The 27,260-nt window shown below is 42.2% G+C and overlaps 1 protein-coding gene across 1 annotated transcript; it reads left to right on the plus strand.

The window, feature by feature from the left end:
- The first annotated feature begins 3,866 nt into the window (after window positions 1-3,866).
- mntb (MAX network transcriptional repressor b) lies at window positions 3,867-25,914 on the plus strand. The gene is made up of 6 exons (XM_034684037.1): window positions 3,867-4,249; window positions 12,615-13,233; window positions 13,319-13,360; window positions 13,698-13,809; window positions 21,309-21,501; window positions 21,613-25,914. The coding sequence occupies exons 1-6, from the start codon at window positions 4,177-4,179 to the stop codon at window positions 22,434-22,436; spliced, it is 1,863 nt and encodes a 620-aa protein (XP_034539928.1). The 5' UTR covers window positions 3,867-4,176; the 3' UTR covers window positions 22,437-25,914.
- The last annotated feature ends 1,346 nt before the right edge of the window (window positions 25,915-27,260 follow it).

The raw sequence follows: 27,260 nt of genomic DNA on the forward strand, positions 1-27,260 counted from the left end.
CTTCCTTTTTTTTCATGCTGCTCATGTGCTAACCATGTGCTCCTTGCTTTCTCCCTCCTCCCCCTTTTCTCAGCTTAATTCATCTTCTGTCATAGATACTGTCATGGTGACTAAGCCTGTTGCAGATCCCCCCCCCTCACACACACACTCCCCCCACACACACGCATACACTCACACACAGTCATATTTGCCTCATCTTGAGTGTTTAAGTGGTAATGGTGTTAGTAGGTTTGTGTGTGTAGGCAGGACACATGGCGTGGCGTAGGCAGCTGTAATGTACTTCTGAGCAGCTGTATGATTGGCTGCTAGAGTCAGACCCCGTGATGCGGTCGAGGTTATATACAACTGAGTGGTGTCCAATCAAAGACTGTTACCATGCATCCATACACACTACGTACACAATATACACACGAGTACACTACCATGTGGACAAACACACCATGATAACAAAATCAGTAACCATAACAGCAGTTCCTAAACTCACCATACCATGTCATCCACGCCACACGGAGACGAGTTCCACAGAGAGATGGTCTGAGGCGGCAAATTGAAAGACTTTTCCTGCAGAGTGAGGCCGAAAAAGTTAATTTGAAGGGAAATTTTAATTTAGAAATGAAAAAAATACGTTAAAATTTTTAATTTAATTGTATCATTATTAAAGATATATTATTGCTAAATTACTAATTATTAATATAATTTAATTTAAAAGTGAAATCAAAATTTAAAAAAATATAGTTTATTTGTTTACGTAGATCATTTACTTATAAATAAAAAACACTTGAAATAAACAAACAAATTTTAAAAAATGTTGAAAATGAATTTAGATACGTTTTTAAAGATCTTATGTTTCAAAATAAATGATAAAAAATGTATGTCAAGGAAGCACATATTTTTTATAACTTTTCCCCATAATTTAAATCAGGGGAAATGTATTATGTTTTCTGAATTACAGTAGTTTATAAAAAATGCGGGTATTACTATTACATGGAATCCTTATATTGCCTTATATTATCTTGGATTTTCTCAAAATCAATTAATACTACTACTTTTTTTTCCATCACACCACACAGCATTTTGTTGCAGTGATGAGCCTCTGTTAAAAACAGATCCTTAATGTTATTTTAAGTATAATAAAATATATTAATCAAAAGTTACAATTTGAGCAGAATTTTATCCTATATTATTTAAAATATATGTTACTGCTGAATTAATAGATTCATAATTATTAATTGAATTTAAACGTGAAATCAAAATAAACAAAACAGTATATATTTGTTGACGTAGATCATTAGCTTATGAATACAAAACACTTGAAATAAATAAACATATTTTAAAAAAATGTTGGAAATGAATTTAGATACGCTTTTAAAGATCTTATGATTCAAAATAGATTAAAAAGATAAGATAAGATATTACTTTATTGATCCCCGGGGGGGAATTCGGTTGTTGCAGCGACCAAGACATACAGGAAGTACAATCAAGAATACGTTTAATTTAATTTAATTTTTTTTTTATAAAATCTGATCTGTATAACTGACTGTTTGTTTTTGTCCTGTTTTGTACTATTATTATTTTATTTTATTTTATTGTCTATTTGACTAACTGTTCATTATTTTATTGTTTGTAAATATTCTGTGGCTGTTTTTTCTGTATGTCAGTTGTCATGTGCTTTTGTGTTTTGTGATGAGTGTTGTTATTCAATACAAAGACCAATGAAAGAAGAATATGTTTAAATAAGTACAAATAAAAAATAGATAAATAAAGAGAATACAAATTTAAGGTCTATACAAATGTTACAAGTGAATTTAAAAAAAATATGTCAAGGAAACATTTTTTATAACTTTTTCCCCCCATAATGTTAATCAGGGGAAATGTATTATTTTTTATGAATTACAGTGGTTTGTAAAAATGTAGGTATTACTATTCAAATCAAATCAAATCAACTTTATTTATATAGCACTTTACACACAAGACAGTTGATCCAAAGTGCTTTACAACAGAAAATGAGGAACACAAATTACACATACTATTACATGGAACCCTTTTAGTGCCTTTTTTTTTTTTTTTTACCTTATTCTAAAGAAAACGTTCTTTTTATTACACCACACATCATTTTGTTGTAATTATGAAAATCTCTTTAAAAAACAACTCAATGTATTTTTATTATAATTAAAAACATAAATTTAGGATTTAATAATAATCCTTGCATTTCATTCAGGTAAGCCCCGCCCCTCTCTGTTTGATTGACAGCTCGGATCCGGAGACAGCAGGGTGGCCAGTCACGCTCTCGCCATGCAAATGAGCCGCGCTCGGGCCGGGCGGGTGCCCATGTGGACCAGCACCATGCCTTGTTGTTCTGAGCGCTGATTGGCTGCCTGGCGTCTGATTGTTCTTCATGCGCTGCGGGCCAGCGGCGCGAGCGAAAACACGGAAGGATGACGACACCAACGGGATTCTCGTTTAGTGGTTAATGCGGAAATAGAGAAATACAACACCAACTCAAGAGCTGTGAAGAAGGATTTAGAGTTATACTCAGTGGTGGAAAGTGACAGTACATTTACTGGAGTACAGTTTTTGAGTATCTGTACTTTACTTCAGTATTATTATTTGTGGATACTTATAACTTTTACTCCACTACATTTAGAAGACAGTGATTTTACTTTTTTTTTTTTTTTTTTTTGTAACTTTTTAAATGTAGCAACAAGACAAAACAAATACAATCAAACAGGGGCTCAGACATGTGAAATTAAATCAAATAAAATTGATAATATTAAAAGTAAAATGAATAAAATAAACAGATAAATAAATGAATAGAAAACACGTGAAGAAAATTTTGGTTGAAAAATAATTTTATATGACAAAATAAATGAAGAGAAGTAATAAAATAAATGAATAGAAATACATATATATACAAGCACACATGCACATGTATGCATACTCGTACACATTCATACACACATAAATAATGTAGAGAGAGAGCAGACAATTATTTTACTTTTACCCCACTACATTTCTATCAGTGCTCTAGTTACTCACTACTTTTGCTTTGAAGTCAGCTCATGAATTCCCTTCTCTTTTCTGAAATCTGATCCTAAGATATTTAACTGTGTTTGTGTAGTTCTGTTTGTCTCAGTGATTTAGTCGTACCTGCATATCGTGCGTCTCCACGGTTGAACGTGGAGCAAACACAGAGCATCACTCAGATCAGGCAGTTCAGAATGATACGTATCGTTTGAAATGTTCTCCCTGTTTCCCACTCTGCCCAAACATACAAACATTCACAGTCCAACCTGAGAAAGCGTGCTGAGCTACGTAACGTTTGTTTCATTCCAGATGAACATTTCAAACTAAGTTGTCTGTGCTTGGAGTAACTGAGTGTCTGTTTTTATTCCATGGTCTAGTTTTAAGGATTTCAAGTCATGGTTTCTATAAACAGAATGTAACAGAATGTACTCCTATGTATTCTTGACTGCCATCATGCTTTGTAAAAATATAAAGTTTTGAGATATTTTATGAATGACTTTTTTTTATTTTTGAATTAAAGGAAAATAGAGAGTTGAATATTCAAGTAGGTTAAATACAATTTCAAATCAAATAAATTCAGTTTCAAAACATTAATTTCAAATCAAATAATTTCAGTTTCAAAACTTTTATTTCAATTTCAAATCATGTTTTTCCAATTCAATATTATTATTCCATTTCAGTTTCTAGTGGCCCAGATCTCAGCCCACAGTGGCCCAGGCCCCAGACTATAGTGGTTCAGGTCTCAGCCTATAGTGGTTCAGGTCTCAGCCTATAGTGGTTCAGGTCTCAGCCTGTAGTGGTCCGGTCTCCAGGTTTTGTGTGGGGCCGTAGTAACAGGGCGGGGCAGGGATCCTGGAGGGGCGGGTCTTACCGAGAACACGACTCGCCTTGTTGTGTGTATTCCCGTGCTCGCATCGCCATCTTGTTGCAATCCTCTTTTTTTTCTACGTAGTGAGAATCTCCTCTCTGCTCTGACTGAAGCTTCCTGTCTGCTTCCAGGAGACACGCAGGGGGGGACAGGAGATCTGGCGCGCGGGTGTTCGCTGTGCACGCGGCGCTTCCTTACAGGGACACAAACCGACCCCCTTCGGTCTTTCTCCTCCTTCCGTCCCGGGCCACCGGGTCGCCCTGCCGTGAGGGGTTTTACGCGCAATGAGCATCGACACACTCCTGGAGGCGGCCAGATATCTGGAATGGCAAGCCCAGCAACAACAGATCGCACGTGGTGAGTCTTTTTGAGGGGTCTGCTGCATTGACCCCAAATAACAGCGCGTGTTACATCATGAACTGGCTTTCTGGGGGTCTGGATCATGGTCTGGATCCCGTTACTATGAGCGGCTGGGCTTTGCATTTTTGGAAGCAACCCCCCCTCTGATGAAGGGTTTGAAGTTTCTCTCTCACGTGAAATAAAAACCTGCAAAGTGTTCACCCCTCACGAGCGCTCACTCTTTGCACACCTTGTTTCACCTTAATGCGGAAACAAGTTGTTTTCTGAAGTAGTGCGCGCGCTCTCGGTGTGTGTGTGTGTGACAGTTTCAACACACAAGTGACTCACAGTGCGCGTGACAACGTGTGTGTATGCCTGTGTGTGTGTGTGTGTGTGTGTGTGTGTGTGTGTGTGTGTGTGTGTGTGAGAGAGAGGACAGAGGCATAGCAGAGGAGTTCCTGTTAGTTACCGTGGTGCATTCACGGGTTGTATCTCGTCATGGAGCAGATCTGTGTAGAGGCTGCACTTTAATGCAGCATTAAAACCTCATGCCCACTAAGTCTGCCCCAAATCTGGGTGTCATGATCGATGACCAGCTAACCTTCAGGGTTCATGTTGCCTCGATTGCTCGGTCTTGCCGTTTTTCCCTCTATAACATCAAGAGGATCAGACCCTACCTGACAGAACACGCAACACAGCTACTGGTTCAGGCTCTTGTAATGTCACGCATTGACTCCTGCACCTCTCTACATGGCAGGCCTCCCTGCATGCACAGTCAAACCTCTGCAAATGATCCAGAACGCAGCAGCAGCCCGTCTGGTCTTCAACCAGACTAAGACAGCTCATGTCACTCCCCTGCTCATGCAGCTACACTGGCTTCCAGTTGCAGCTCGCATCAGATACAAAACTCTAATCATGACTTACAAAGCAGTAACCAAAACCGCTCCAGTTTACCTGGAACCCCTCATCCAGGTCTAATGCACCCCTTCTCGCCTGCTAGAAAGGCGCCTAGTGCTTCCAGCACATAAGGCCTCAAACTCACTAGCTGGACTCTTCTCTTCTGTTGCCCCTAAATGGTGGAATGAATTGTCCAACTCCATTCGATCTGCAGAGTCCCTCCTACTTTCAAAAGACAGCTAAAGACCCAGCTCTTTAGGAAGCACTATGCACTTGGCTAGACTGTTCTCCACTGTTGTCCCCAGTGGCAGATCATGTCTTCCAGCTACAGTTGACTCTCACTGTCCTGCTCTACTCTGGGAATCTGTGTTCAGGTCTGGAGTGACCCAGCACTTGGTACTTTGGTCATTATTGTGGTGATGTTAATTGTTGATGATGAGAATGGAAGGTCTTAAATGGTTTGGTTGCTTCATTGTAGATGGTCCTTATTTTATTTAAAACTGCTGTGGGGAACTTTTGTTTTGTTTCGATTCTGGCGCCCCTTGTGGACAAAGTGATACCTCTTATCTCTTGTCTTATACATGCAAAAGTAGTGTTTTTCAACAAAAGCCTCATCCTGTTGTCTTCAACAGTCAACTTCATCATGCAATGTGATTATTTTCCATGAAAACAGTCAAATAAAGGCTGTTTCTGAAGCGAGATGTCCATCATCTGGTCTGACACCTACCCCCTCAGGGTGGTTTCAGGCATTAAAAATGACAACAGAGAAGGTGCCAGTGTTGCTGCTGATGGACTTGTTTGCTATTGAAGGTCATAAAGAGGCATCAGTATCATTTTCAGTCTGTTTCTCAGCCAGTTCAAAACTCAGGGCCTTTAACAGAAAGAAAGAAAGAAAGAAATTCCTTATTCACTTTGTGCATTGCCTTTACACTGCTTGGCAGTACCTGCACCCAAATTGACTTGAAGCACTTTGTTACTCTTACTGATCTTGTTTCCTCTTGTCTAGATCTTTGCTGTATGTACGTCGCTTTGTAACATTGTAACATTAACTAGAATACACACATATTAAAATGTTCTGTTCTGCATGTTACACATCTCTTCCTCTCCTCCGTCTGCATCGATTCGTCCCAGTTTCTGTGCGTCGAGCCCCGGCAGGCAGCAGGGCGGTGGCGAGCAGAGAGGCTGCTCTTTACATAACACCCTGACATGCTCACATATCTCATGACACACACAGGGGCGGGCCCTCACGCGCTCACTCACTCACTCACCCAACCCGTGTGTGTGTGTGTGTGTGTGTGTATGCGCGCGCGAGGATATCAAACTCTTCCTCGATGTGTTAAAGTGAAACCTGTGACATGTCAGAAATGACATATAGGCTTGTTAAAGGACTCAGAGGAAGAGGGGGATAGGGGGGAGAGGAGGGGGGGGGTGCTGGTTTTTGTTTCTCCCCTCTGATGACGTGTCACAAGTCAGCCCCCTTCCCCCCGCATACTTACCCTACCTACCGCGTGCTAGGGTCCGCCCACACTTACCACGTGCACATGCCCCCCCTCTCCTCCCTCCTCTTTCTCTCTCTCTCTCTCAGATACACACACAAACACACAACTACGCGCGCACACACTCGCCGTCCCCGCCCTTTTCATTCAGTCTACACTGACAGTGGCGGGTCAGAGGGGGAGAGAAAGGGGGGTAAGTAGGGCAGCGTCCCTGCTCTCCCCCCCCCCCCCCCCCCCCCCCCCCCCCCCCCCCCCCCTGCTCCTCCAGCCTCCCAATGCAGGAGTTATGTAATTTACGTTTGCGTGCACTTGATAATCTGGAGCATGCTGTGGGTGCTTGTAAACTGTGTGTTTGTGTGAGCAGCTGGAGGGAAACATTTTGGGATATTCCTGCAAACTCTAACACACATTTGAGAAGTCTGCTACATGAGGGGTTCCCAAACTTTTTAGCCTGCAACCCCCAAAATATAGATGCCAGAGACTTGGGACCCCCACTGTCCCTCAAAGGGATCTAATGTGGCTTCATTTAGCTGGTCTGCAGAAAATTAGCCTACCTATATGTGCCTTTATTAATCAATCAAGCTTTATTTATAGAGCACCTTTCATACAAATCAAAGGCAACCCAAAGTGATTTACAGCGATTGAAAAACAAGAAAGAAGCAGAAATGAAACAATGGCAAGACATATTAGGGGAAGATAATAATAATGAGAATAATAATAATAATAATAATAATAATAATAATAAAAATAATAAGAATACAAATTAAAAAAAGGAACAACATAAAATAAAATAGAGACTAATGCACACCAATAATAAAATATGTGTAATTAAAATAAGTTAAAGCATCAAAATTAAGAATAAATAGTTAAAATAAATAGATTTAAAAAGGTAAGGATAAGAGTTGAAAAATAAAACTAAGGCTAAAAATATCAATAAAACTGAGTAGATAAATAAAAATTTAATAAATGAATCAATAAATAAATAAATACATAAAAATAGAATAAGATAACAGTTAAAATTACTAAAATAATAAAGCAACATTTAAATCAATATTATAGAAAGTAACTATAAAAAACTAATTAATTAACCTACTGCTACTGATGCTTTTGATAATCAACTGTTCACTAAGGCTGTTTTTGAAACCGCCTACTTATACTAGCAGTACGTACTGATTTGGCAAAATTCAGCATGTAGTATGTGAACAAGAGCAAAATCTGCAGTATGTCAAATCCCCCCGGATGTCTACTGATTTGGGAAAATGTCACAGTCTGCATTGGACCAGTCTGCCTCGCGTACTGTTTCCCACAATGCACAGAGCTTGTTCCGCTTTTTCTTTTCTCTTCTTTTTGGATGTGGGGAACTCAGTTCTTGTGTGCTGTGAAATGATTAAATTCCATATAAACCACTTCCTAACTTTTTAAATCATAAGTGATGCTAAACAAACAGTTTCTCTATCAGCTTGGGCGTTTCTTCTTGATTGTACTTATGTCTGGGTTGCTGTAACAACTGAATTTCCCCCCCGGGGGATCAATAAAGTAATATCTTATCTTATCTTTGTTTACTTCAGCATTCCAAAACCGGAAATTCAGTGACGTCTGGCCCAGCGTACTGCAACACAGATCCAACAGAACACTCATACTACAGACTCAATTCAAACGCAGTAGGTAGTATGTAGCAGGCCGTTTTGAAAACAGCCTTTCTCTAAACTTAAAGAGTCATCTGGCAAAAAGAAAGGCAGAAAACTCAAGGTTTTATTTCAAGGTTAGCCACTATTCTTGTCTATATTTTTTTACTATAATGGGTCAAATATACTGTTTTTAATAACTTAAAAAAAATAATAAGTCTGGAAGACCTCTCACAACCCCCACTTTGGGAAGCCCTGTGCTACATGGTGCAGGGATAAACCTTCAGGATGAAGGGCTGTGGGACTAAAGGGTTTCTTAAAGTTCTCCCAAATAGGAATAACCTCAAAAATCTTATGCAATCAAGAAGAAATAAAGAAGGCTTAAACAGAGACTCCAAAACCTAAACAAAGCTTCACAATGATGAGAGAGAAACTAAACCACCGCTGCAACCAAGGTATGACGGAGACCCAGGAAAACCCTTTAACAAAACTAAAGGACTGGGGTAAAGACACACCCAACTTCAACTAACTATTCTCCTATAGGCCTAAACAGAGAGATCTTATGGTGCTGAGGCAAACTATACAACACAGAGATCACAGAGGAGCTCCTCTCACTGACTCTGAGGTGAGCCAATGAGTCAGCACATAGAGCTGGAGCCAAGGAGTACATAGAAGCTTCCCACACCTGCACCAGATCAGGGGCAATCAGGCACACACACACACACCTGACCCTGCAGGGTGATGATTAGCTCACCAAACTCAGAGAGTGACAACACTGAGCGCCCCTCACATAAACAATGTTATTTAAAATCATAATTAGAATATGTTACAGGATATAAATGTTTATTCTTATTATGCAAACTGATGTCCACCTGTTTTGACTAAATTCTGAGTTATTTAAAATCACAAAGTATTTTAGTTTGTATCGTAAAAACTGGATAAAGAAAATACTGGAGAGGAATATTTTGTTAATGAATTAAATTATTATTTTATTTACATTAATTTCTTAATTTTTATTGGAAAATATCAGAAAATGATTAAATCTGTAAAAGTCTTTTATCAGAGCTTCGATTGCAGATCAAATATTTTCGACAGTGACACAATCTCTGCTCCAAACAAATCATAATCGTCCCAAAAAGGGATCCAGATGTCTGCATTCACTACCCAGCAGCAGAAGAGACGTAAACACACAGACAATGACACTCTGAGTAAACAATACTGTGAGTGTCTTAATGTGGTTTTGGTCTAATTTAATAATCAATCAATCTTTATTTATATAGCGCCAAATCACAACAAATTGTTCTCCTCAGACTCTTTCCAAACAGAGCAGGTCTAGACCGTACTCTGTTCTATTGTTAACAAAGACCCAACATCAAGACAGGATAAGATCCAGTCCCATCTTCCAGACAGGACTCAGTCTGATCTCATCTTAATCCACCATGAGCAGAGCACTTTGCAGCATTAAGCAAGTTACAGTGGCAAGGACAAACTTCCTTTAACAGGCAGAAACCTCCAGCAGGACCAGACTCATGTTAGACACACATCTGCTGAGACTGAGTTGGGGTTGGACAGAGGGATAGAGAGAGATGAAGAGAGAGAGAGATGATAGTGGTGTAGCCTGTAGGAACCTGGAACCTAGCAAAATACAGCGGTGAGGACAAACTTCCTTTAACAGGCAGAAACCTCCAACAGGACCAGACTCATGTTAGACACACATCTACTGAGAGCGTGTTTATGAGTCTTAAATTGCATTGTAATTCAGTAGTTGTGTTGTGGTTTGTCTGATATTGAAAGTATGCACCTGGCGAGCCGTCTGTTGCATCATCAGAAGTTTGCATGTTCAGGTGGAGGAGAAATGTAAGTGTTATCTAACACTCAGACGAGCGTGTTGGCGTGTGTGTGTGCTGTTTCTTTTTTTGATACTGCTGAGGATGGCGGCGCGGCGTGTGTTGGCGTCGTGCAGGTTTGAGGAATCCCTGGGATGTTCTGTCTCTAATGTTGCTGTTCCCATGGTTACTGAGGGCTTTCCGCATCCCTTTGAGTTCGGCTGCTTCAGTGTGCGAGAGCTACTCACTCGTATCTTTGCGTGTGTGTGTGTGTGTGGCGTAGGGACGTTCCCAGCCTCTGATCTGTTCATATGAATAGATGAGGTCACACTGTCCGCTCCTGCTGACCCCGTGGAGTCGCTCCCTGACAGCGGTCCTCTGCTGTTGGTCAGACGGCGCTGACGTAGCTCAGAAGTAGTCGCAGGCTCTGAGCTGGAGCAGTCCAATCACAGGGCAGACAGAGGGGGATTCTCTCCAGCCAAGGAACAGACCAGGGCTCAATTTCTGTGGTTACCCCCCCCTCCCTTTCACCTGAATCCTGGATGACATCATTCTGTGTGTGTTTGTGTGCATGTACTCTATAGATGTGTACTTAAAGAACAACGTGAGGCTGCGACAATGCATGAAGAGAGCTCGCTGTAATTTAACACTTTTAAAGGTGCACGACTTCACAGCGACACTAAACTGAAGAAAGTCTGCACACTAGCACAGACCAGTCACTGCAATGGACGCCTTTTAGCACAAAGCCTTCCTCAGTGTTGCAGGTAATGGACGGACGTTCCTCTTAAATACAGGAAGTTAGTCTCACATTTACACGATAAAACATTCAGGTGAAAAATCTAAAATACATAGAATCACATATCCATCGAAGGGGGTCAGTAACACATCCCAAACACACCAGACAAGGACGTCACATATAACCACAAGGAAACAGGGGGAGAGTTTTTGGTCCTTGAGGATAACCCGGACCCAAAAACTGTAACAAATGCATCTGTTTCACAGAAGAAGGTGTATTAAAATTCAAAAACATAGTAAAGGCACGAGTAATCAGGACATAAACATATATTTACCGGTCAATAAACACTAATTAACACTTATAAATAACCATGAGATCACAGGAAGCATAGCTGTGCTCTCTGTCCCTCACTCTCAATGTATCCTGACAGGAACATGTTCCATACTATTGAAACTAATCATTTTAATAACACTGTTACCAATGACCTCCCAACAAGAGAAGGGGAATATAAAGGGGGGTGTATAGTATATTGGTCCTCTCCAACATTGTTACATACTGTAGCTAGTGTATGAAAGACAGATGTCATTACTGTATAACCCGACCCGGATCCTTAGGTCAGCAGGTGGAAGACTTATAAGTGTACCCAGAGTACACTCAAAGTCAGACGAAGGGGCCTTCAGCTACTGTGGTCCTTCCCTTTGGAACAAACTGCCTGCTGACCTCAGGTCCATCACTACTGTCTCCACTTTTAAAAAAGACACTCAAAACATATTTATTTTCTAAAGCGTATGAATGATTTAATGAGTGTTGTGACTGGTTGCATGTGTTTGTTTGCTGTATGCTGAGTTTGATGTATGTTGGGTGTATATATCGTTTTAATTTTAATTTTAAATGCTTTTATGTTTTTAATTCTCCATGTAAAGCACATTGAGCTTACTTGTAATTAAATGTGCTTCATAAATAAAATTGCTATTGCTGTAGAGGTAGTCATATGCTAGTTTTTTCTTTTTGCAAGTTCAGTTCCAGTTTGTGGTTTGGATCAAGGTTCAGTCAACATTAGCGATACATTAACAGGCAGAAACCTCGAGCAGAACCAGACTTATGTTAGACAGCCGTCTGCAGACAGGACTCAGTCTGATCTCATCTTAATCCACCATGAGCAGAGCACTTTGCAGCATTTAGCAAGTTACAGTGGCAAGGACAAACTTCCTTTAACAGGCAGAAACCTCCAGCAGGACCAGACTCATGTTAGACACACATCTGCTGAGACCGTGTTGGAGAGAGGGATAGAGGGAGATGCAGGGAGAGAGAGAGATGATAGTGGTGAGGCAGATTGTAGTAGTTGTAGAAGTCTATGAATCAGAGGAACCTACGAGACAAGGGAGCTCAGGGTTTTCTGAAAGGTCTATGGTTAGTAACTTTAATGGGACAGGAAGAGTTACAGTGATAGGCAGAGAGTAGAGAGAAGCCTATAGCAGTTTAACTACGCGCTGGTCCAAGCCTGAGCCAGCTCTAACTATAAGTTTTATCATTTCATTTCGAAGGACGACTGAAGGAGGGCAAAAATGTAACGTTGAATATCAGCCGTCATTAAATGTAATTTTCCATCTTGAGATGAAGTTTTGTTGAAAGGAGATAAAGTGAAGGGTTCATTCAAAGCAGGCAGGATGTAACCTGAGTGCAGAGTGTCCCATGTTCAGTCACATGACCTTCCTGTTGGTCATATCTTACATCCTCTGTATCCTCTGTCATGACCTCTTCATGTTGCTGACTTCTCCATCTTCTCTTCTTCTCCTCCTGCAGAGGAAGAGCAGCGCAAAGAGAAGGAGCTCATCAAAAGAGAGGCGGAGTCACGGCATGTGGAAATTGTAACCTCGCTGTCTCAGCCAATCAGAGCCAACCATGTCACCTGGAGTGACGGCTCTCACTGTCAACTGCCCCATCACCCGCCTCCCCCTCCGCCTCCCTCTCTCCCGCCTCAGCAAGTCCCCACCGTCGTCATCCCGATGGTGCCGGTCGTCACCGCCACGCCGGCAGTCCCGGCCCTCCCGGCCCTCCCGCTCGCGACGCCCATCGTCGCTGCGGCGTCACCGCTCAACGGCTCCCCGCAGGTCAAGATATCTTCCTCCCCTCCACATCATCATCAGCAGCAGCAGCATCAGCAGCAGCAACAGCCCACCTCTCCTCACCTGTTGTGCAGTCCCAACATGAAGTTAGAGACCAGTCCGCAGCTGGTGAGTGCGAAGCCCAGCCAATCACAGCCTCAGGTTCAGATTCAGTACCCAACTTCCATCAGCACCAACGGCCCCAGCTCTCAACACGCACTGGTTTCACCGCAAGCCCTGCCCACGTCTCAGCCGCGGCCCAACGGAGTGATGATGGAGGACCTGAAGGGGATGGAGGGGAAGAGGAGACCTGGAGGGTCAGTTTGTGATTGTGTTGAAGTCCATATCAGAGCTGAGACGTTTTTCAGATTTGTGTTTGATCATTTGTTCTGTTTGTTTCAGAGCGGGGACCAGAGAGGTGCACAACAAACTGGAGAAGAACAGGTCAGTCTCAGTGATGTCAACCTTTCATATCTGCTTTTTCTGATTGATGGAGTTAATGAAAACAGCCCTGTTTTCTGTATTGACCATAGCTTCTACAGAAAGCTTTGTGTTTCATGAGTATGTCATAAAAGGAACCCAAAGGTTGTGGGATTTCCTCAGCCTCTAAATCTCCTGAAGCATACAAAATTGAAGATACGAGTTTCCTCAACAGGAAAAACAACCTAAAGGGAAACTAATAACGTACTAATAAGTAGAGAGTAGTCGCAAAGAATGTAAGCTGATGAACAAAATATTAGAAATGTGACTCTTTCTCATTTCTGAATCTTGGCCCCTTCAGGCGAGCGCACCTCAAAGAGTGTTTTGAGACGCTGAAGAAGAACGTCCCAAATGTTGACGAGAAGAAAACCTCCAACCTCAGCGTCCTCCGCAGTGCTTTGCGTTACATACAGGTAGATTTTTTTAACACATTGTCTCAGCTTTTTTTCCCCCTCACTGACGCTGTACACCTTTTACTCACTGATGCAGTCCCATAGAATACTTGTTGTTCTGCTTTACTGCTTATTCCTCCAGCGTATTGTTTTCATCTTTCTCGGGTCTTGAACTGATTGGTTCAGCTCGGGGAACAGTGCGGGCTTTGGTCCAGTGTAGTTGAAACACAATGCTTGTTTTGTTAGCCATTAAGCCCATTGTGTTGGTGAGTCTCTTGTGACTATGATATGGCATTCTGTGAATTAGAGTGAGTCAGCCTATAAGAAATGTGTGAGTACATCCAACATCCCAGAGTCTATACAATGTCATGACTTCTTCTTCTTCTTATAGGCATACATGCTGAGCATTTCTAATCCACTAACAGAGCTGTTTTAACATGCAGTCATGATGTATGATGGAGAGAATGAACAGTGTGTCCTAAAAGCTGAATATCTGGGAATGATAGAGGAGCAACTTTTATTTGAGATCTGACTGTGAGCATATTGTAGTTGTGTAGAGAGCTTAAGTTGTGTGTGTGTGTGTTTGTACGGGGGAGTGTATTGCCTGGAGAGGTGAGTCCTCCATCCACAGAAGCATGAAAGCGACGCTTTTCTGCACTGTGGCAGAAATAAACAGCAGCCTGCAGCTCAATGCAGGGGGTTCTTTTATGTGGAGTTTGGAGCTCCAGTGTACAGGGGGCAAATTAGGACACAAGATTGAAGAACTTTCTCTAATAACAAGACTCGCTACCAGATCGTGAGCCGGTCTTCAAGGAGCAAAGCAGAGAGGGATTAGAGTGTTCGACAGGAGATGATGAAGGCTTTGGTTTGAGGCTGTAAAATATTCACAGTACCAGCTGCTCATGTGTTGCTGGTATGATTGAAAAGCACGGTTTTTAAATTATCTGACACTACACGTCTCTTCTCAGAGGGACGGTTTGATTAAGAGCACTTGTCTTTTTTTCAGTTGATGATATAATCAGAAAGGGGCGTTGTTAGTCTGGCAGGATAAGAGCGCTCCCCATGTATAGAAGCTATAGTCAGCATTGCAGCAGCGGTGGGTTCCACTCCCAGCCTCGACCGTTTGCTGCATGTCTTCCCCGTTCTCTGCTCCCCACGTTTGAAAAATGCCAGAAAATCTTCAGAACGATGAAAATAAGCACAAATGATTATAAGTTACAGCCTCAGTTGCCACACGGCTACAAGAAAATACTTCTTCCTGCAGCTGAAAGAATCATTTGATTGAAAAAAATGTATCCATCAAATGTGTTGATGATCTCTTAAATATTTCAGAGACTTTTTAAGCTAAACTCTGACTCTCTTTCTCCTTTCTGTTCAAAAAAAGCCTTCAACATATCTCAATTTTTTACTTGATCAAGGTCTTTCTATTAACGTAATACAAGCAAAAGTAAACATACATTCATTTTCATCTTACAAACCTTTGTCTTTTTCCTCCCCTCCCCCCATGTCTCATTACAAGCACCAGAACATAATTGCCAGAAATTAAAAGACAAAACATATATACATGTAAAAATAATAATAATAACAAAACATACAGTCCTACATATAAAGGACAAGTACATATATAAACACATGTACACCCACACAGTATACACATACACACACATACATCTAAATATTACACACTAAGATCATTCATCACCATTTAGAGTTTTAAAGTAATAATGTTTTATTTTTGCACTTTATGTAAAGCGTCTTTCAGTACCTAGAAAGCGATATATAAGTCCTATCAATTATTATTATTATTGTTAATAGTAGTAGTAGTATTGTAATGATTATAATTATTATTGAAATTATTAATACATTATTATTATTATTATTATTATTATTATTATTATTATTATTATTATTATATGTATTATTATTATAATTATATTTATTATTATTATTATTATTATTATTATTATCATTATTGTTATTATTATTATTATTATTATTATTATAATTAAAATGTCAAATATTTATTGGTTCCAGCTTCTTTAATGTGACAATTTACAGCTTTTTTATTAAAGTGAATGTATTTTTTCTCCCAGTCTATTTGAAATATATTTGAAGAAGTGTCTTCGACTTTTGGGAAATTATAATGAGAATTTCTTTGTATATATATATTTTTTGAAATTCTTTATTGTTGTTATTGGACAGCAGTTTGTTATACAGAGCATTGACATATAAAAGAGAGAATAATGTTAATTTCCTCTGCAGTCCTCAGTTTTTAAAGATAATTGGAACTAAATACAACCTGGGGGAGACAATATGTTTACATTAGAGTGAGCCAGAAGCATTTCAGGGAGAGATAAGTGACAGAAAATCACATTTAAAAAAACACAAAACAGAAAAAACATGTAATTTGTATTTTTTTTTTTTTTAATTGGCTCATTTTTTGATAGTAAATGTAGAAATAGTCAGTATCGTCTCTTGTAAGCATTAGTTTAAAGATATCTCAGAATCTGTCACATAGAGAGACATTTTTAAGAAGATAGCTCCATTTATTGACATCAATATAATCTAATTTAATGAAACGGCTGCAGTCTTTCTGTACTTCAGGAATAAAAGTCTGATTTCCATCCTCTGCCGTGTGAATGTGACCTTCTCGTTTGTAGATTTATTGAAAAGATGAGTAACCGGCCCGCTCTCCTCCTCCTCTTCTGATACCTCTCCTCACATAAACCTGCATCCCTCAGTCCCCCTCCCTCTCCCTGAGCCATGTGAGATCCGAGCACATGGCCAGCGCGAGCCCGATACATGACGTCAGCGTGTAGCTCACCCACTCCTGTCTGCTCTGCACCTCACACACACAGAGAGAGAGAGAGAGAGGGAGAGAGAGAGGGAGAGAGGGAGAGAGAGAGAGAGAGAGGAGAGAGAGGGAGAGAGAGGGAGAGAGAGGGAGAGAGAGGGAGAGAGAGGGAGAGAGAGAGAGAGAGAGAGAGAGAGAGAGAGAGAGAGAGAGAGAGAGAGAGAGAGAGAGAGAGAGAGAGAGAGACTCAGTGTTAGGTGCTGTTTTCACTGTGTGATACAGCGGTGTTATAATCAAAGAGAGAGATGGACACAGATCTGCAACAGCTGCTTTGATTCCCCTCTGTCATTCTTCTCTTCTTCTGCATCTTTCTGCCATCTCTTAGAACACTTGGTAACCATAGCAACTGGCGGCAGGTGGCCGGGGGATGCTGTAGTCGGTCCCTTCCTCCATGTATGTCTGCATGACAGTGTGTGTGTGTGTGTGTGTGTGTGTGTGTGTGTGTGTGTGTATGTGCATGCGTGTGTGTAAAGACTAAACCAATTACAGCCTGCTGATGCCGGTCTTTAGTGAATGGTTATGATGCTGACTCCAGGTTCACAGTGAAGAAAGGTTGAAAGAGGAAGGGTGAAGGAGGTATAGATGAAGTGGGGGAGGATGGATAAGAAGAAGGGGGTTGAAGTGATGGATAGGGAGGGAGGAGGAGGAGAGGGGGCAGGGATAGAGGTGAGAGGGAGGAGGAGGAGGAGAAGTAAAGGACCTGACTGGCTACCATCCAATCGCATCACTCCTTGAATGTAATTACCCCAGAGCCTCACCCAATTACAATCCGCCATGTTGGTTTTTTATGGATGAGGTTGCCAGAGAAACAGCTATGGGTGACAGCTGCTTCCTCTGTGACATGCTATAGGACTAATGGTGTCTGGAATGATGCTGTGTTTCCTATAACCACCTGCTAACCACACATTATCCTGCTAATACCCGGGTACTAACCTAAAATACAAACACATGAGCAAAACACATTGATGTAAGATATTTTTGTATTGATTTAAAATGATTTATGTGTACAGTTTTTAAAAAATAGTCCCAGTGATTCCACGTCTGTTCACCACTTTCAATGGGGATGGATTCTAATCTGCCTGTTGAAGTCGGTGTAACATGAAACTGTCCTCATTCAGCTCTCCTCCTCCTCTGAGCTCTGCCATCAGTAGCCTTACGTTGCTCTCACCTGCTCCGCTCAGTGATAATATTGCTAGACAGGTGTCAACCATAGACTGTATATATAATGGACAGCATCACTTGAACAGTTTTGAAGCCAAAATATCCCGTCCCAGAACGCTGCCATCTTGCAAATCTTCTGCAGCCAGAGTCTGCGCAGTAGGGAATTTGTGTGTTTCCACGGTAACAAGCTCCGCCCTACAGTGTACCGTCCTAAGGTCAGTCAAACAGTCAAACAATGACTACACATCCCCACAGCATACAGATGTGAGAAACATTCATACGACGTGTATTTATTCTTTAAAATTTGACTGCAGTCCCATTCAAATGAATGGAGGAGACAGAGTTTTTGACCTATACTGCAGCCAGCCACCAGGGGGAGCAGTTTTTGTGGCAGCCTCATTTCAAGCCGAGCGAGACCATGTCCATTATATAAACAGTGTATGGTTATACCTCACCTTACAGTCTACAGTGTTAGCAAGCAGAAGCAAAATGTGCCGGAGCTCTTTTCCTTGGATTGATTTGACATGACGTGTTATCAAGAATTGACCAATCAGAATCAAGTATCACACACAGCCAGAAGATCAGGAAGTAAGCCACGTACATATACATGTGTTTATTCATTAAGAGTCAAAGCCAGTCTCTAGCTTTGACTCTCTCTTTTTTCATAGCATAATAATTAGAATTGCAAGCCCTGAGATGGGTTTTAATGAACTCAACAACAGGGGCGCCGCTGGACTGGCGGTTTTGCGTGTACCTTGTTGCAGTGGTCGCTGGTTCGAGTCCCAGCCACGACCATTTGCTGCATGTTGTCCCCCGCATTTCTTCTCTCTCTTCAGTTGTCCTGTCCAATGAAGGCGAAAGTGCCCCAAAAATATAACCTTAAAAAAAAAAACAACCTCAACAGCAAATCCATGAGGGACAGTAAAAACAACCCAAATGTTTTTATAATTATAGATCATAAAAGTCAGAACTCAATAAGAGCTGCATGCAGAACAACACGGGATATTAACTGTCATACAATACAACACCAAACTAAACATCATGATTTGGTTATTTCTAATTCCACATTTCATATCATTTAACGCTTTACTCTCGCTCACCTTCCTCCTCTTCTAATCTCTCTCACACAACTGCTGTCTCTACTGACACACGGCGGCTTGAGGTGTCTCTCTCTGTTCCTCTTTCTCAGGATGTTTCTGTGAAGTTGACTTTAAAATTAAACATGTGGACAACCACAACAGTAAATTTAGGTTTAGAGTTATATTCCTTCAGAGAAACTCACATCAGATAAAAAACTAGAAGGTACAGAGTGGTACGGTCACTGCTGACATTTACAACCTTTTAAATGATGACACAGTTACTGGAGAGACAAACTAGACAGACGTCCCTCTCTCTCTATATATATATATCTGTGAGTGTATGGTTGTAGTTTCAGGCTTTGTTTTTAAGTCTTGTTGAATTGAATGTTGCTTTTGCAGCAGACAAACAATAGCATTACTTTCCAGAAACATAAATATGAAATGACAAACAGCCGTCAAAGCTCAGTTACAGGATCTCGAGATGACCATTGTGAAACTTCTTGCTCTTAAACCGTTGACCTCTATAAACTCCCCCCAAAGAATGAGTTCATGCTGCTTATATGTGCAGAGAGGCACCTGAAAGGAAAGGTGTTATATGGCTGCAAAGCTCTCCAGGTCTGGAGCTTTTGAAAAGAAGCTTGTGAATTAGGACGTGTGTGTGTGTGTGTGCGCGTGCATGCATGTGTGTGTGTGAGGCCGTCACATGCCTGCAGAGTGAAAAGCTTTGCTCACTGCTCTGACTGTCTTGTAGTAGGATCATGTGTCTCCTCCTCATGCTTATTTTCTTTCCTCTCTCTCGCGTTTCCATCCCTGTTTTCTGCTTCAGTCTGCGGCGGTACGACAGGAAGCTACATTTCCTGCCAGGACTCATGCTCAACGAGTCATCTGGACATTTAGTTTCCAGTCATGTCACGGCTGTTACGAGCTGCACAGCTCAGAGAGCTCAACCAGCAAAACCAGCAGTTTCACTGACCTAACCCCCTGAGCCTGTCCTTTCTCACCCCTCCATCCTCTGCCCTCATTTCCCCCTCTCCAGTTTACCTCCCATACCTCCACCCCTCCCTCCCCTCTCCTCCCCTCCGTCATTCCTCACTAGTAATCTGTGTTAATGTCCTTAGCCTGTCGTACTGTTTGGTGTTCATGGGTCAGCTGACCGACAGAAACTGGGTCAAAGAGACGGCGTGCGGTGGCCGGATAAGCCGTGCTCTGTCTTTCTAAATCTTTCCTCTCATTTGAGGATCCTGCTGAGTTTTTCTTCTTAAACTTTCAAACACGGGCGCAGCTTCCTGTGCCGTGTAGAGGAGTAAACACTCTGATTCACTCCTGTCTCTGGCTGTTACGTTCAGCTCCGTAGTAATCCGGTGACATCAGAATTTTCTGGGTTGAAGTTGAGTGATTAGTTAAAATAAAATCCAGGCGGGACTTGTTTTAGTCCCACTCTGACCCCGATCCTCTCAGAAAAACAAGCGTGACATCCAGGAAGTGGGAGGAGCGTGGAGGGCCGGGGCATGAGCAGGACTGTGAACATGCTTGAATTTGCATGCGTGCCTTCCTGCTTGTGTTTAAAACTCGGATAGGGTGTAGGACATTGTGTTTTCAGGATTGTGCAACCTGGGAGAGCTTTGGGGGAGTGGTCAGGACTGCAGAGAGGAAGAATGTTGATCTTAATTCCTTTTCTTTAAATGCCAACGCGATGAAACAGCACAGTGCACATTTAAAACCACTTCCAGATTCATGCTGTGTGGCTCTCTGTTTAAAGGACACAGAGCAGGGTCTTTGTCTAGAGTTACATGTTTAAAAAGCAGGTCTTGGTATCTGATCTGGACCCTCCTTATTTATAGGAAACTTGGGAAGTTTGTGAAGTTGTCTGATGTCTTTAGAGGATAAACAAAAAATGAGTGATCAGATTCTGAAAGTGACAGCTCTACTTTTTGTTAGGCAGATAACAGGGTGTGTGTTTTGTCTCTACGATGGCGTATTAGGGCCACTATGGAAAAAAAGAGTACATTTTCAACAAAAAAACTTTAAAATTTTGAGTTTATAAATTTAATCTTTAAAGACTTGAAATTTTTAATTTTTTTCTCAAAAATGTACAACTTTAAAAACTCAAAAATTTTGAGTTTGATTTCTCAAAGATTTGTGACTTTATAAACTGGAAATTTTAACTTTTTTTTCTCAAAATTTAACTTTTTTCTTTGTTTCCATAGTGGCCCTTATACACCGTCATATGTCTCACTTGTTGTAATGAGGATGATAATGTGGACCTATGTTTTAATATTTTACATGATCTAATCTAACCATTCCCAGTATTTCCACACTTTATCTGTAAGTGGTTCATCTTCATAACATCTCCATGAAGGGGTTTTTACATTATGCCAGTCCTAGTGATCCTCATCCTCTCCTCCGTCTCTGTCTCCCCCTCTCAGACTCTGAAGCGTAAGGAGAAGGAGTACGAACACGAGATGGAGCGCCTGGCCAGAGAAAAGATCGCCACTCAGCAGCGGCTGGCCGAGCTCAAGAATGAGCTGAGCCAGTGTATGGACGTCGTTGAGATCGACCGAGTCCTGCGACAGACCATCCAGCCAGAGGACGACCAGGCGTCCACGTCCACCGCCTCAGGTACACACAGACGTGGGTTTGAATTGAACAGTGAGGGAGTTTGTGTTGTAGCATGGGGAGGGTTTGTTTGTTGATGTGGTCCTGACTGATGGTTTCCTCTCTGGTCTGCAGAAGGAGAAGACAACTTTGAGCAGGACATGGACGAAGATGTCCCGACCGCCGTCCCCACTCCCGCTCCCCTCCCCAAACCAACACCTCCCATCCTACAAGCCCAGCAGCTTCTCGCCCCTCACCTCTCGATCCAGCACGCCACTTTGCCTCTCGCTGGAGTCCTGACCGCGCCCGTCCCCTCAACCCCTCAACCCCCTCCTCAGGCCATCGCCCCGGCTCCAGCGCCCGGTCAGCCTCCTCCACCCATCGCTCATCCAGTCCAGCCTCCAGCGGTGCAGGTCCAACCCACTGTCATCGCTCACGCCGCCGTCTCTCACCCGTCAGTCATCCAAGCGGTCAACCACGGCCTGCCAGCCAGTCACAAACATCTAACGCACATCGCTCCGTCGCCCGGCCCCATCTCCTCCACCCCTCAGTCCATCGCAGCGGTCCCGGCTGCCACGGCAACTCACCAGCAGATCTCAGCGCAACCTATCGGACACATCACCGTTCACCCGATGGCTCACCTCGGGGGTCCTCTTCCATCGCACCTCCCGACCCTCTACCCTCAAGGCGTGTCCGTGTCCCAGCCCACCATGGTGGGCCACATCACCCACACCTTCACGCACCACACCCTCCCACACGTTCAGACCAACCCCCAAGTGAATGCTGGCGGCGCCTCGATGAACAGCGCCGCTGTAATGACCCAGGGGAACCCGTCGCTAGGGAAACCCACAGCAGTGCTGGCCCCCCACCCCCAGCTGGTCGGACAGGCTGCCGTCCTCAACCCTGTCACCATGGTTACAGTCCCCACCTTCCCCGTCAGCACACTCAAACTGGCCTGAGAGCGAAACAGAGAGAAGTGACGGGAGGATCAGGAGAAAGATTCAGAACTGAGGACGGGCTCTCGCACTCCGACCAACAATCAGCAGCACGCCGTCTCTGACGAACACAAACGCAGCGCTGCGTTCAGGACGCCGTGTGGACTCACGTGAGATACGTGGATCACAGCTCTGTTAGTTTGTGGACCGCAGAGTCGGGCCTTTGTTCGTGAAATGAAGACTGTGACATTTGTCTGCGCTGCACAGACAGGAACTCTGTTAAACCTCCTCCTCTCCTTCTCTCCTCCTCTCCTTCCTTTCCTCTCTTCCTTTCCTTGACTGAACAACCAGAGGCACTAACATAATAAGCTCAGTTCACTCTCAGGCATCGATGTTTTAACTCTTCATTTACTCTCAGAGGGGAAATGCATGAAAGAGACGCTTCTTGTTAGGTGATACAGGATGTGCCCGCCTCCTATTTATATAACCATGATGTCATGTGTGATGTCACGGGTGTGTGTGCGATCTTAGCGGTCCCACTAATTACATGGAGGGCTTTAATTAAGAGAGCACGTCACACAGCCTGATAATAGAGCTAAAACACTGTCTGACACAGTCCTTCACTTTACGTATCCACACAAAGTTTCAACTACATTACTGATTATTTTTTTACACCGTGTGTCGTCCCCCATGTTTGTACTTCTGTCCCCCCCTCTCCATCGTTATTTAAATGAAGGTGCGTGTCGACTTAAGCCTGGTTTACACTTCTGTGTCGACCCTAGGAGTGGTCGACGCGGACGTGAGCACTACATACTAGCTCTGCAGTACTACGCCGAAACACTAGAGGGCAGTGTGGTCTCTCTGATCGTCCGGTCGCCTGTTTCCAGCCCTGAGACATTCTCTGTTTACTTTTCCACAAAGATTCAGAGCGTGTTATGTTAATCTACAGCTGATACATGTTGCTGTTTATCAAACAGACATGATTACAGAGAAGAATAAAGAGGAGCCGTCGGAGGAGATGAAATGTACGGCGAGTGCTAATGCAATGCCGTCCAGCGGACCAATCACAGGGCTTGCTTAAAGCTACGCAGACCTATGGCATTGATTCCACGTAGAAGTTTAAACCAGGCTTAACATGATGCAAAATAATGAAGAAATAAAAAAAGAGGGCAACTAAAAAATCCAAATTTAAACTGCAGAAAGAAAATACAACAATAATCAAACTCAATGCTGGAGTAACTTCTCCACTGTCCTCTAACGTCTGCTTTTATGAGGGTTGAGCATCTCAAATTACAAATCCAGAAATGAGGAGGAGCATTCAAATGAAAGAACAAGGCAGTGAATGAGGGTTTTCCCCTGATATGCATTAACACACGAGTTGGTACTTCTTGTGGAAAGCCGACATCATCTCTGACTTTGAGATCAGATTTCTCTGCAGGAAACAAACCACATATTTAAAAGTACGGCGACATGTCCAAAGGTGAAAAACTTGCTCTTTAGAGGATTCTCCCATCAGTCAGTAAAATGTAAAAATGCTGCACACTACATCAGACATAATAGTGCCTGTCCCCGTGGTTAAAAGCGTGGTCAGAATTAAATGTCAGCTTTCCTCTGAGGGCTTTTGAAGAAGTGGTAATCTTTCACCGTCAGACTGATTTGATTCTTTTCGAGATGTGAACAAAACAACTGAGAGAGAGCTAACAGGATGATTCCACTGTGTTGAATCAGACTGCGGATGAAGCTATGTCGACTGTGAGGAAGAGGCGATGTGTTTTCAACCAATCAAGCTAAACAAGCGTCCACATGTGGAGGGGTGTCATTTCAGGATTTCTGATTCTAACCGCCTCAATTATCCTTCAGTGAAGAGCTCTCCATCCTCTTCATTTTAAAGCAACAGCTCCCTCTGCTGGCTGCACACGGACCCCTCCCTGTGCTCACTACAAACCCTCTGACCAGGTTTTTCCAATCTGGAGTTGATGATGAGAGACGCACTTACAACCAGACATAACTCACCTTTCACAATGCAATATCTTAAAAAACAGAACAAAACTTTACCTGCGTGACGGATGATGACGTGTGAATGAGAAGCCCACCTTCAGTTATGTGTTTGAATGACGGGTCAGACGTTCATTTTTGAAAGTGTGGTCACCAAACGAGCTCGAGAGAATCACCAATTACATGAAATATTGAGAATTAATTAATTTAATTGAAGTATTTTGTTGTTTCTTTGCTCCTCTATGACGGTAAACTCACTTTAGGTTGTGTAGCTTGATTGAGGTCATTGATTCTTTCATTTCTAGACCAAACATCTAATCAATAAATCACAGAAACCCTCAACAGACTGCCACAGTACAAATAATCATCTTTTGAAGTCCTGTACGATGATAAAGTTTGGAGGAAGTTGGAGTTTATTCCAATTTTATAAAGAAATCCCTCGCTCCAGTTAAAAAAATCTAATTTTAATTTCACAATGAAATGTTGCTGCACCCACTTTCCTTTGTGTTTCTGTGTGTTTACATGTAGCCTCTCTGCCAGCCTATACATGTCACACCAAAAGAAAACTCCCACCATGTGCTCTGCTCTCTCCTCCTCCTCCTCCTCCTCCTCCGTCTCTGCGTGTTCTGTCCGTGTTCGTGACTGTGTTTGATATGTTTTATATTCTGTACTATAATTAACCCTACTGTACCTGTAGCATGGCTCTGTTTCTTTGGTTATACAGTTTGCCCCCCCTCCCCTGTGCATGATGGAGTGTGTGAGTGTGTGTAGCGAGCAAGCTATTTTTCTACAGTGGTGAAATGATGGTATGAGCCTGTTCGGGTGCTATCGTGTGTGCCTATACTCAGTTTTCCTGAACACTGTGACAACTCTGGCGAAACACGGACACAATGAGCGAATGAGAGAGACGAAGATGAACTGTCCTGTTTGTTTCTATATTTTTTTAAAGTTTTAGGTTTTTCCTTTTCGTGAGCAAGGACTGAGACGTGGCGTGAAAAAGTGAAAAAACAAAAAAAGTTGTTGCTCTTTTCTTGATAACACAATAATGTCTAATATTCGATTCGACTTTTTGTAATATTTGTATGTACGTATGAGGGTTTTGTACATTTGTGATGGTATGCACGTTTTGGCATATGAGTGTATGTATCTTCAGATTTGAAATGCTTGTTTTTGGTTTCGTTCTGCATGTAGATTGCTGTTTTCGTTTCTTTCGTTCAATGTTTTGTTTTCCGTTTAATTTTTGGGACCATGTACAATACTGTATAACGTGGGCAGGATCTTGGACCTCATGCTACATTGATATTATATATGAATATAAAAACATGTTTTCCCTATGGAGAAAGTTTTAAGTTATAAATCGCCTGTACACTTTGGGCTGCCTTTTAGATCTAACTGTCCACTGTTTAAGATAACAATGATGATAATGGATAAAAACATATTAATGATGAAGAATTATGCTGATGAAATATTAAAGATTCTTAATAAATCTTATTACCTTTACAACACACCTTGCTCCTGTGTTCAATCAAGCGGCAACCTCCGGTCTAAAAATATGAGTCAATGCGGAAGTGTTAAAAGCTGCAGTTCATCGAGGATCCACTAGAGGCTGGCTCCGGAAGTACCGGAAGTCACATACACATGAATGGGGAAAAGACGATCTTTGCAGCATTAATAAACATGTTTACAGCCTGGTACAAAAGATGAGTGTAGTCTGGATAGCTAATTTCTCGACGTCCTCTCACTGTGAGGGGGGTGAATTTTTTTCTAATTCGGCAATTTCGAAGATATTGAGATTACCAGTCTTCCAATGAGAGGCACAGCTGCCTGCAGGAACACTGCAGCTGTTGGCTAGGAGGCTCAAAGCCGCCTCTTTACGTCACACTGGCTCGACAGAAGCAATATGGCTGCCGCAGCCGATTGGTCTCAAAACAGCTCTTCAGAAACAGATGGGTGACGTCACGGATACTACGTCCATATTTTTTACAGTCTATGTGTTCAATCAATCAATCAATCAATCTTTATTTGTATAGCGCCAAATCACAACAAACGTTATCTCAAGACGCTTTTACAAACATAGGAAGTCTAGACCACTCTATGTCAAATTATGAACAGAGACCCAACTTCAAGACAGGGTAAGACTCAGTCTGACCCCACCTTAATCCATCATGAGCATTGCACATCACAGTATTTAGCTAGTTACAGTGGTGAGGAAAAACTTCCTTTTAACAGGCAGAAACCTCCAGCAGAACCAGACTCATGTTAGACAGCCATCATGCCTCGACCGAGTTGGGTCTGGAAAGACAGATAGAGGGGAGTAAGAGAGAGAGGTGATAGTGATGAGACGAGTCGTAGAAGCTGTTGCCGCTGGAGTCCAGCACGTCTGTATCAGCTGGAGTCCAGATCGTCCGCAGCAGGAGGACGTCTACGGCAGCTCAGAGGAATCTACGAGACAATGGAGCTCAGGGACTCCAGAAAGGTCTATGGTTAGTAACTTTAATGGGACAGGCAGAGTTAAAGTAAGTGATGAGGGGGTTGGGGGGAAGGGGGTGCTCCTGTGTTTAATGACTGAATGAATCATCACACACAGCAGACAGGAAGTTCTTTTTTAAACTTTATTATCTTTAGAAAAAAGCAAAATTAAGGATTAAAAATACAAAAAAACACAATCAAGTGTCTCAGACTCACAAGTTAAAAATCATGAAAAACTGAGTTTACATTTTTAAAACATGAAGGTTACTGTTTGGACCCTAGGTGGCAGTGTTACATCAGTGAGAGAGTCACAGGACACATTCATAAAATGAAAGACAAGACAGAAAATATTTGAATGAATAGAACCAGCGTGACGTACTGCCC

This window comes from Notolabrus celidotus, chromosome 5 (genome assembly GCF_009762535.1).
Source record: "Notolabrus celidotus isolate fNotCel1 chromosome 5, fNotCel1.pri, whole genome shotgun sequence".
NCBI lineage: Eukaryota > Metazoa > Chordata > Actinopteri > Labriformes > Labridae > Notolabrus > Notolabrus celidotus.

Bases quoted from the DNA above. Each gene is read 5' to 3' on its own strand.
- mntb (XM_034684037.1), top strand. From the start codon at position 4,177: ATGAGCATCGACACACTCCTGGAGGCGGCCAGATATCTGGAATGGCAA. The intron at 4,250-12,614 runs GTGAGTCTTTTT...CTCCTCCTGCAG, and splicing joins GCAACAACAGATCGCACGTG to AGGAAGAGCAGCGCAAAGAG. The intron at 13,361-13,697 runs GTCAGTCTCAGT...TGGCCCCTTCAG, and splicing joins AACAAACTGGAGAAGAACAG to GCGAGCGCACCTCAAAGAGT.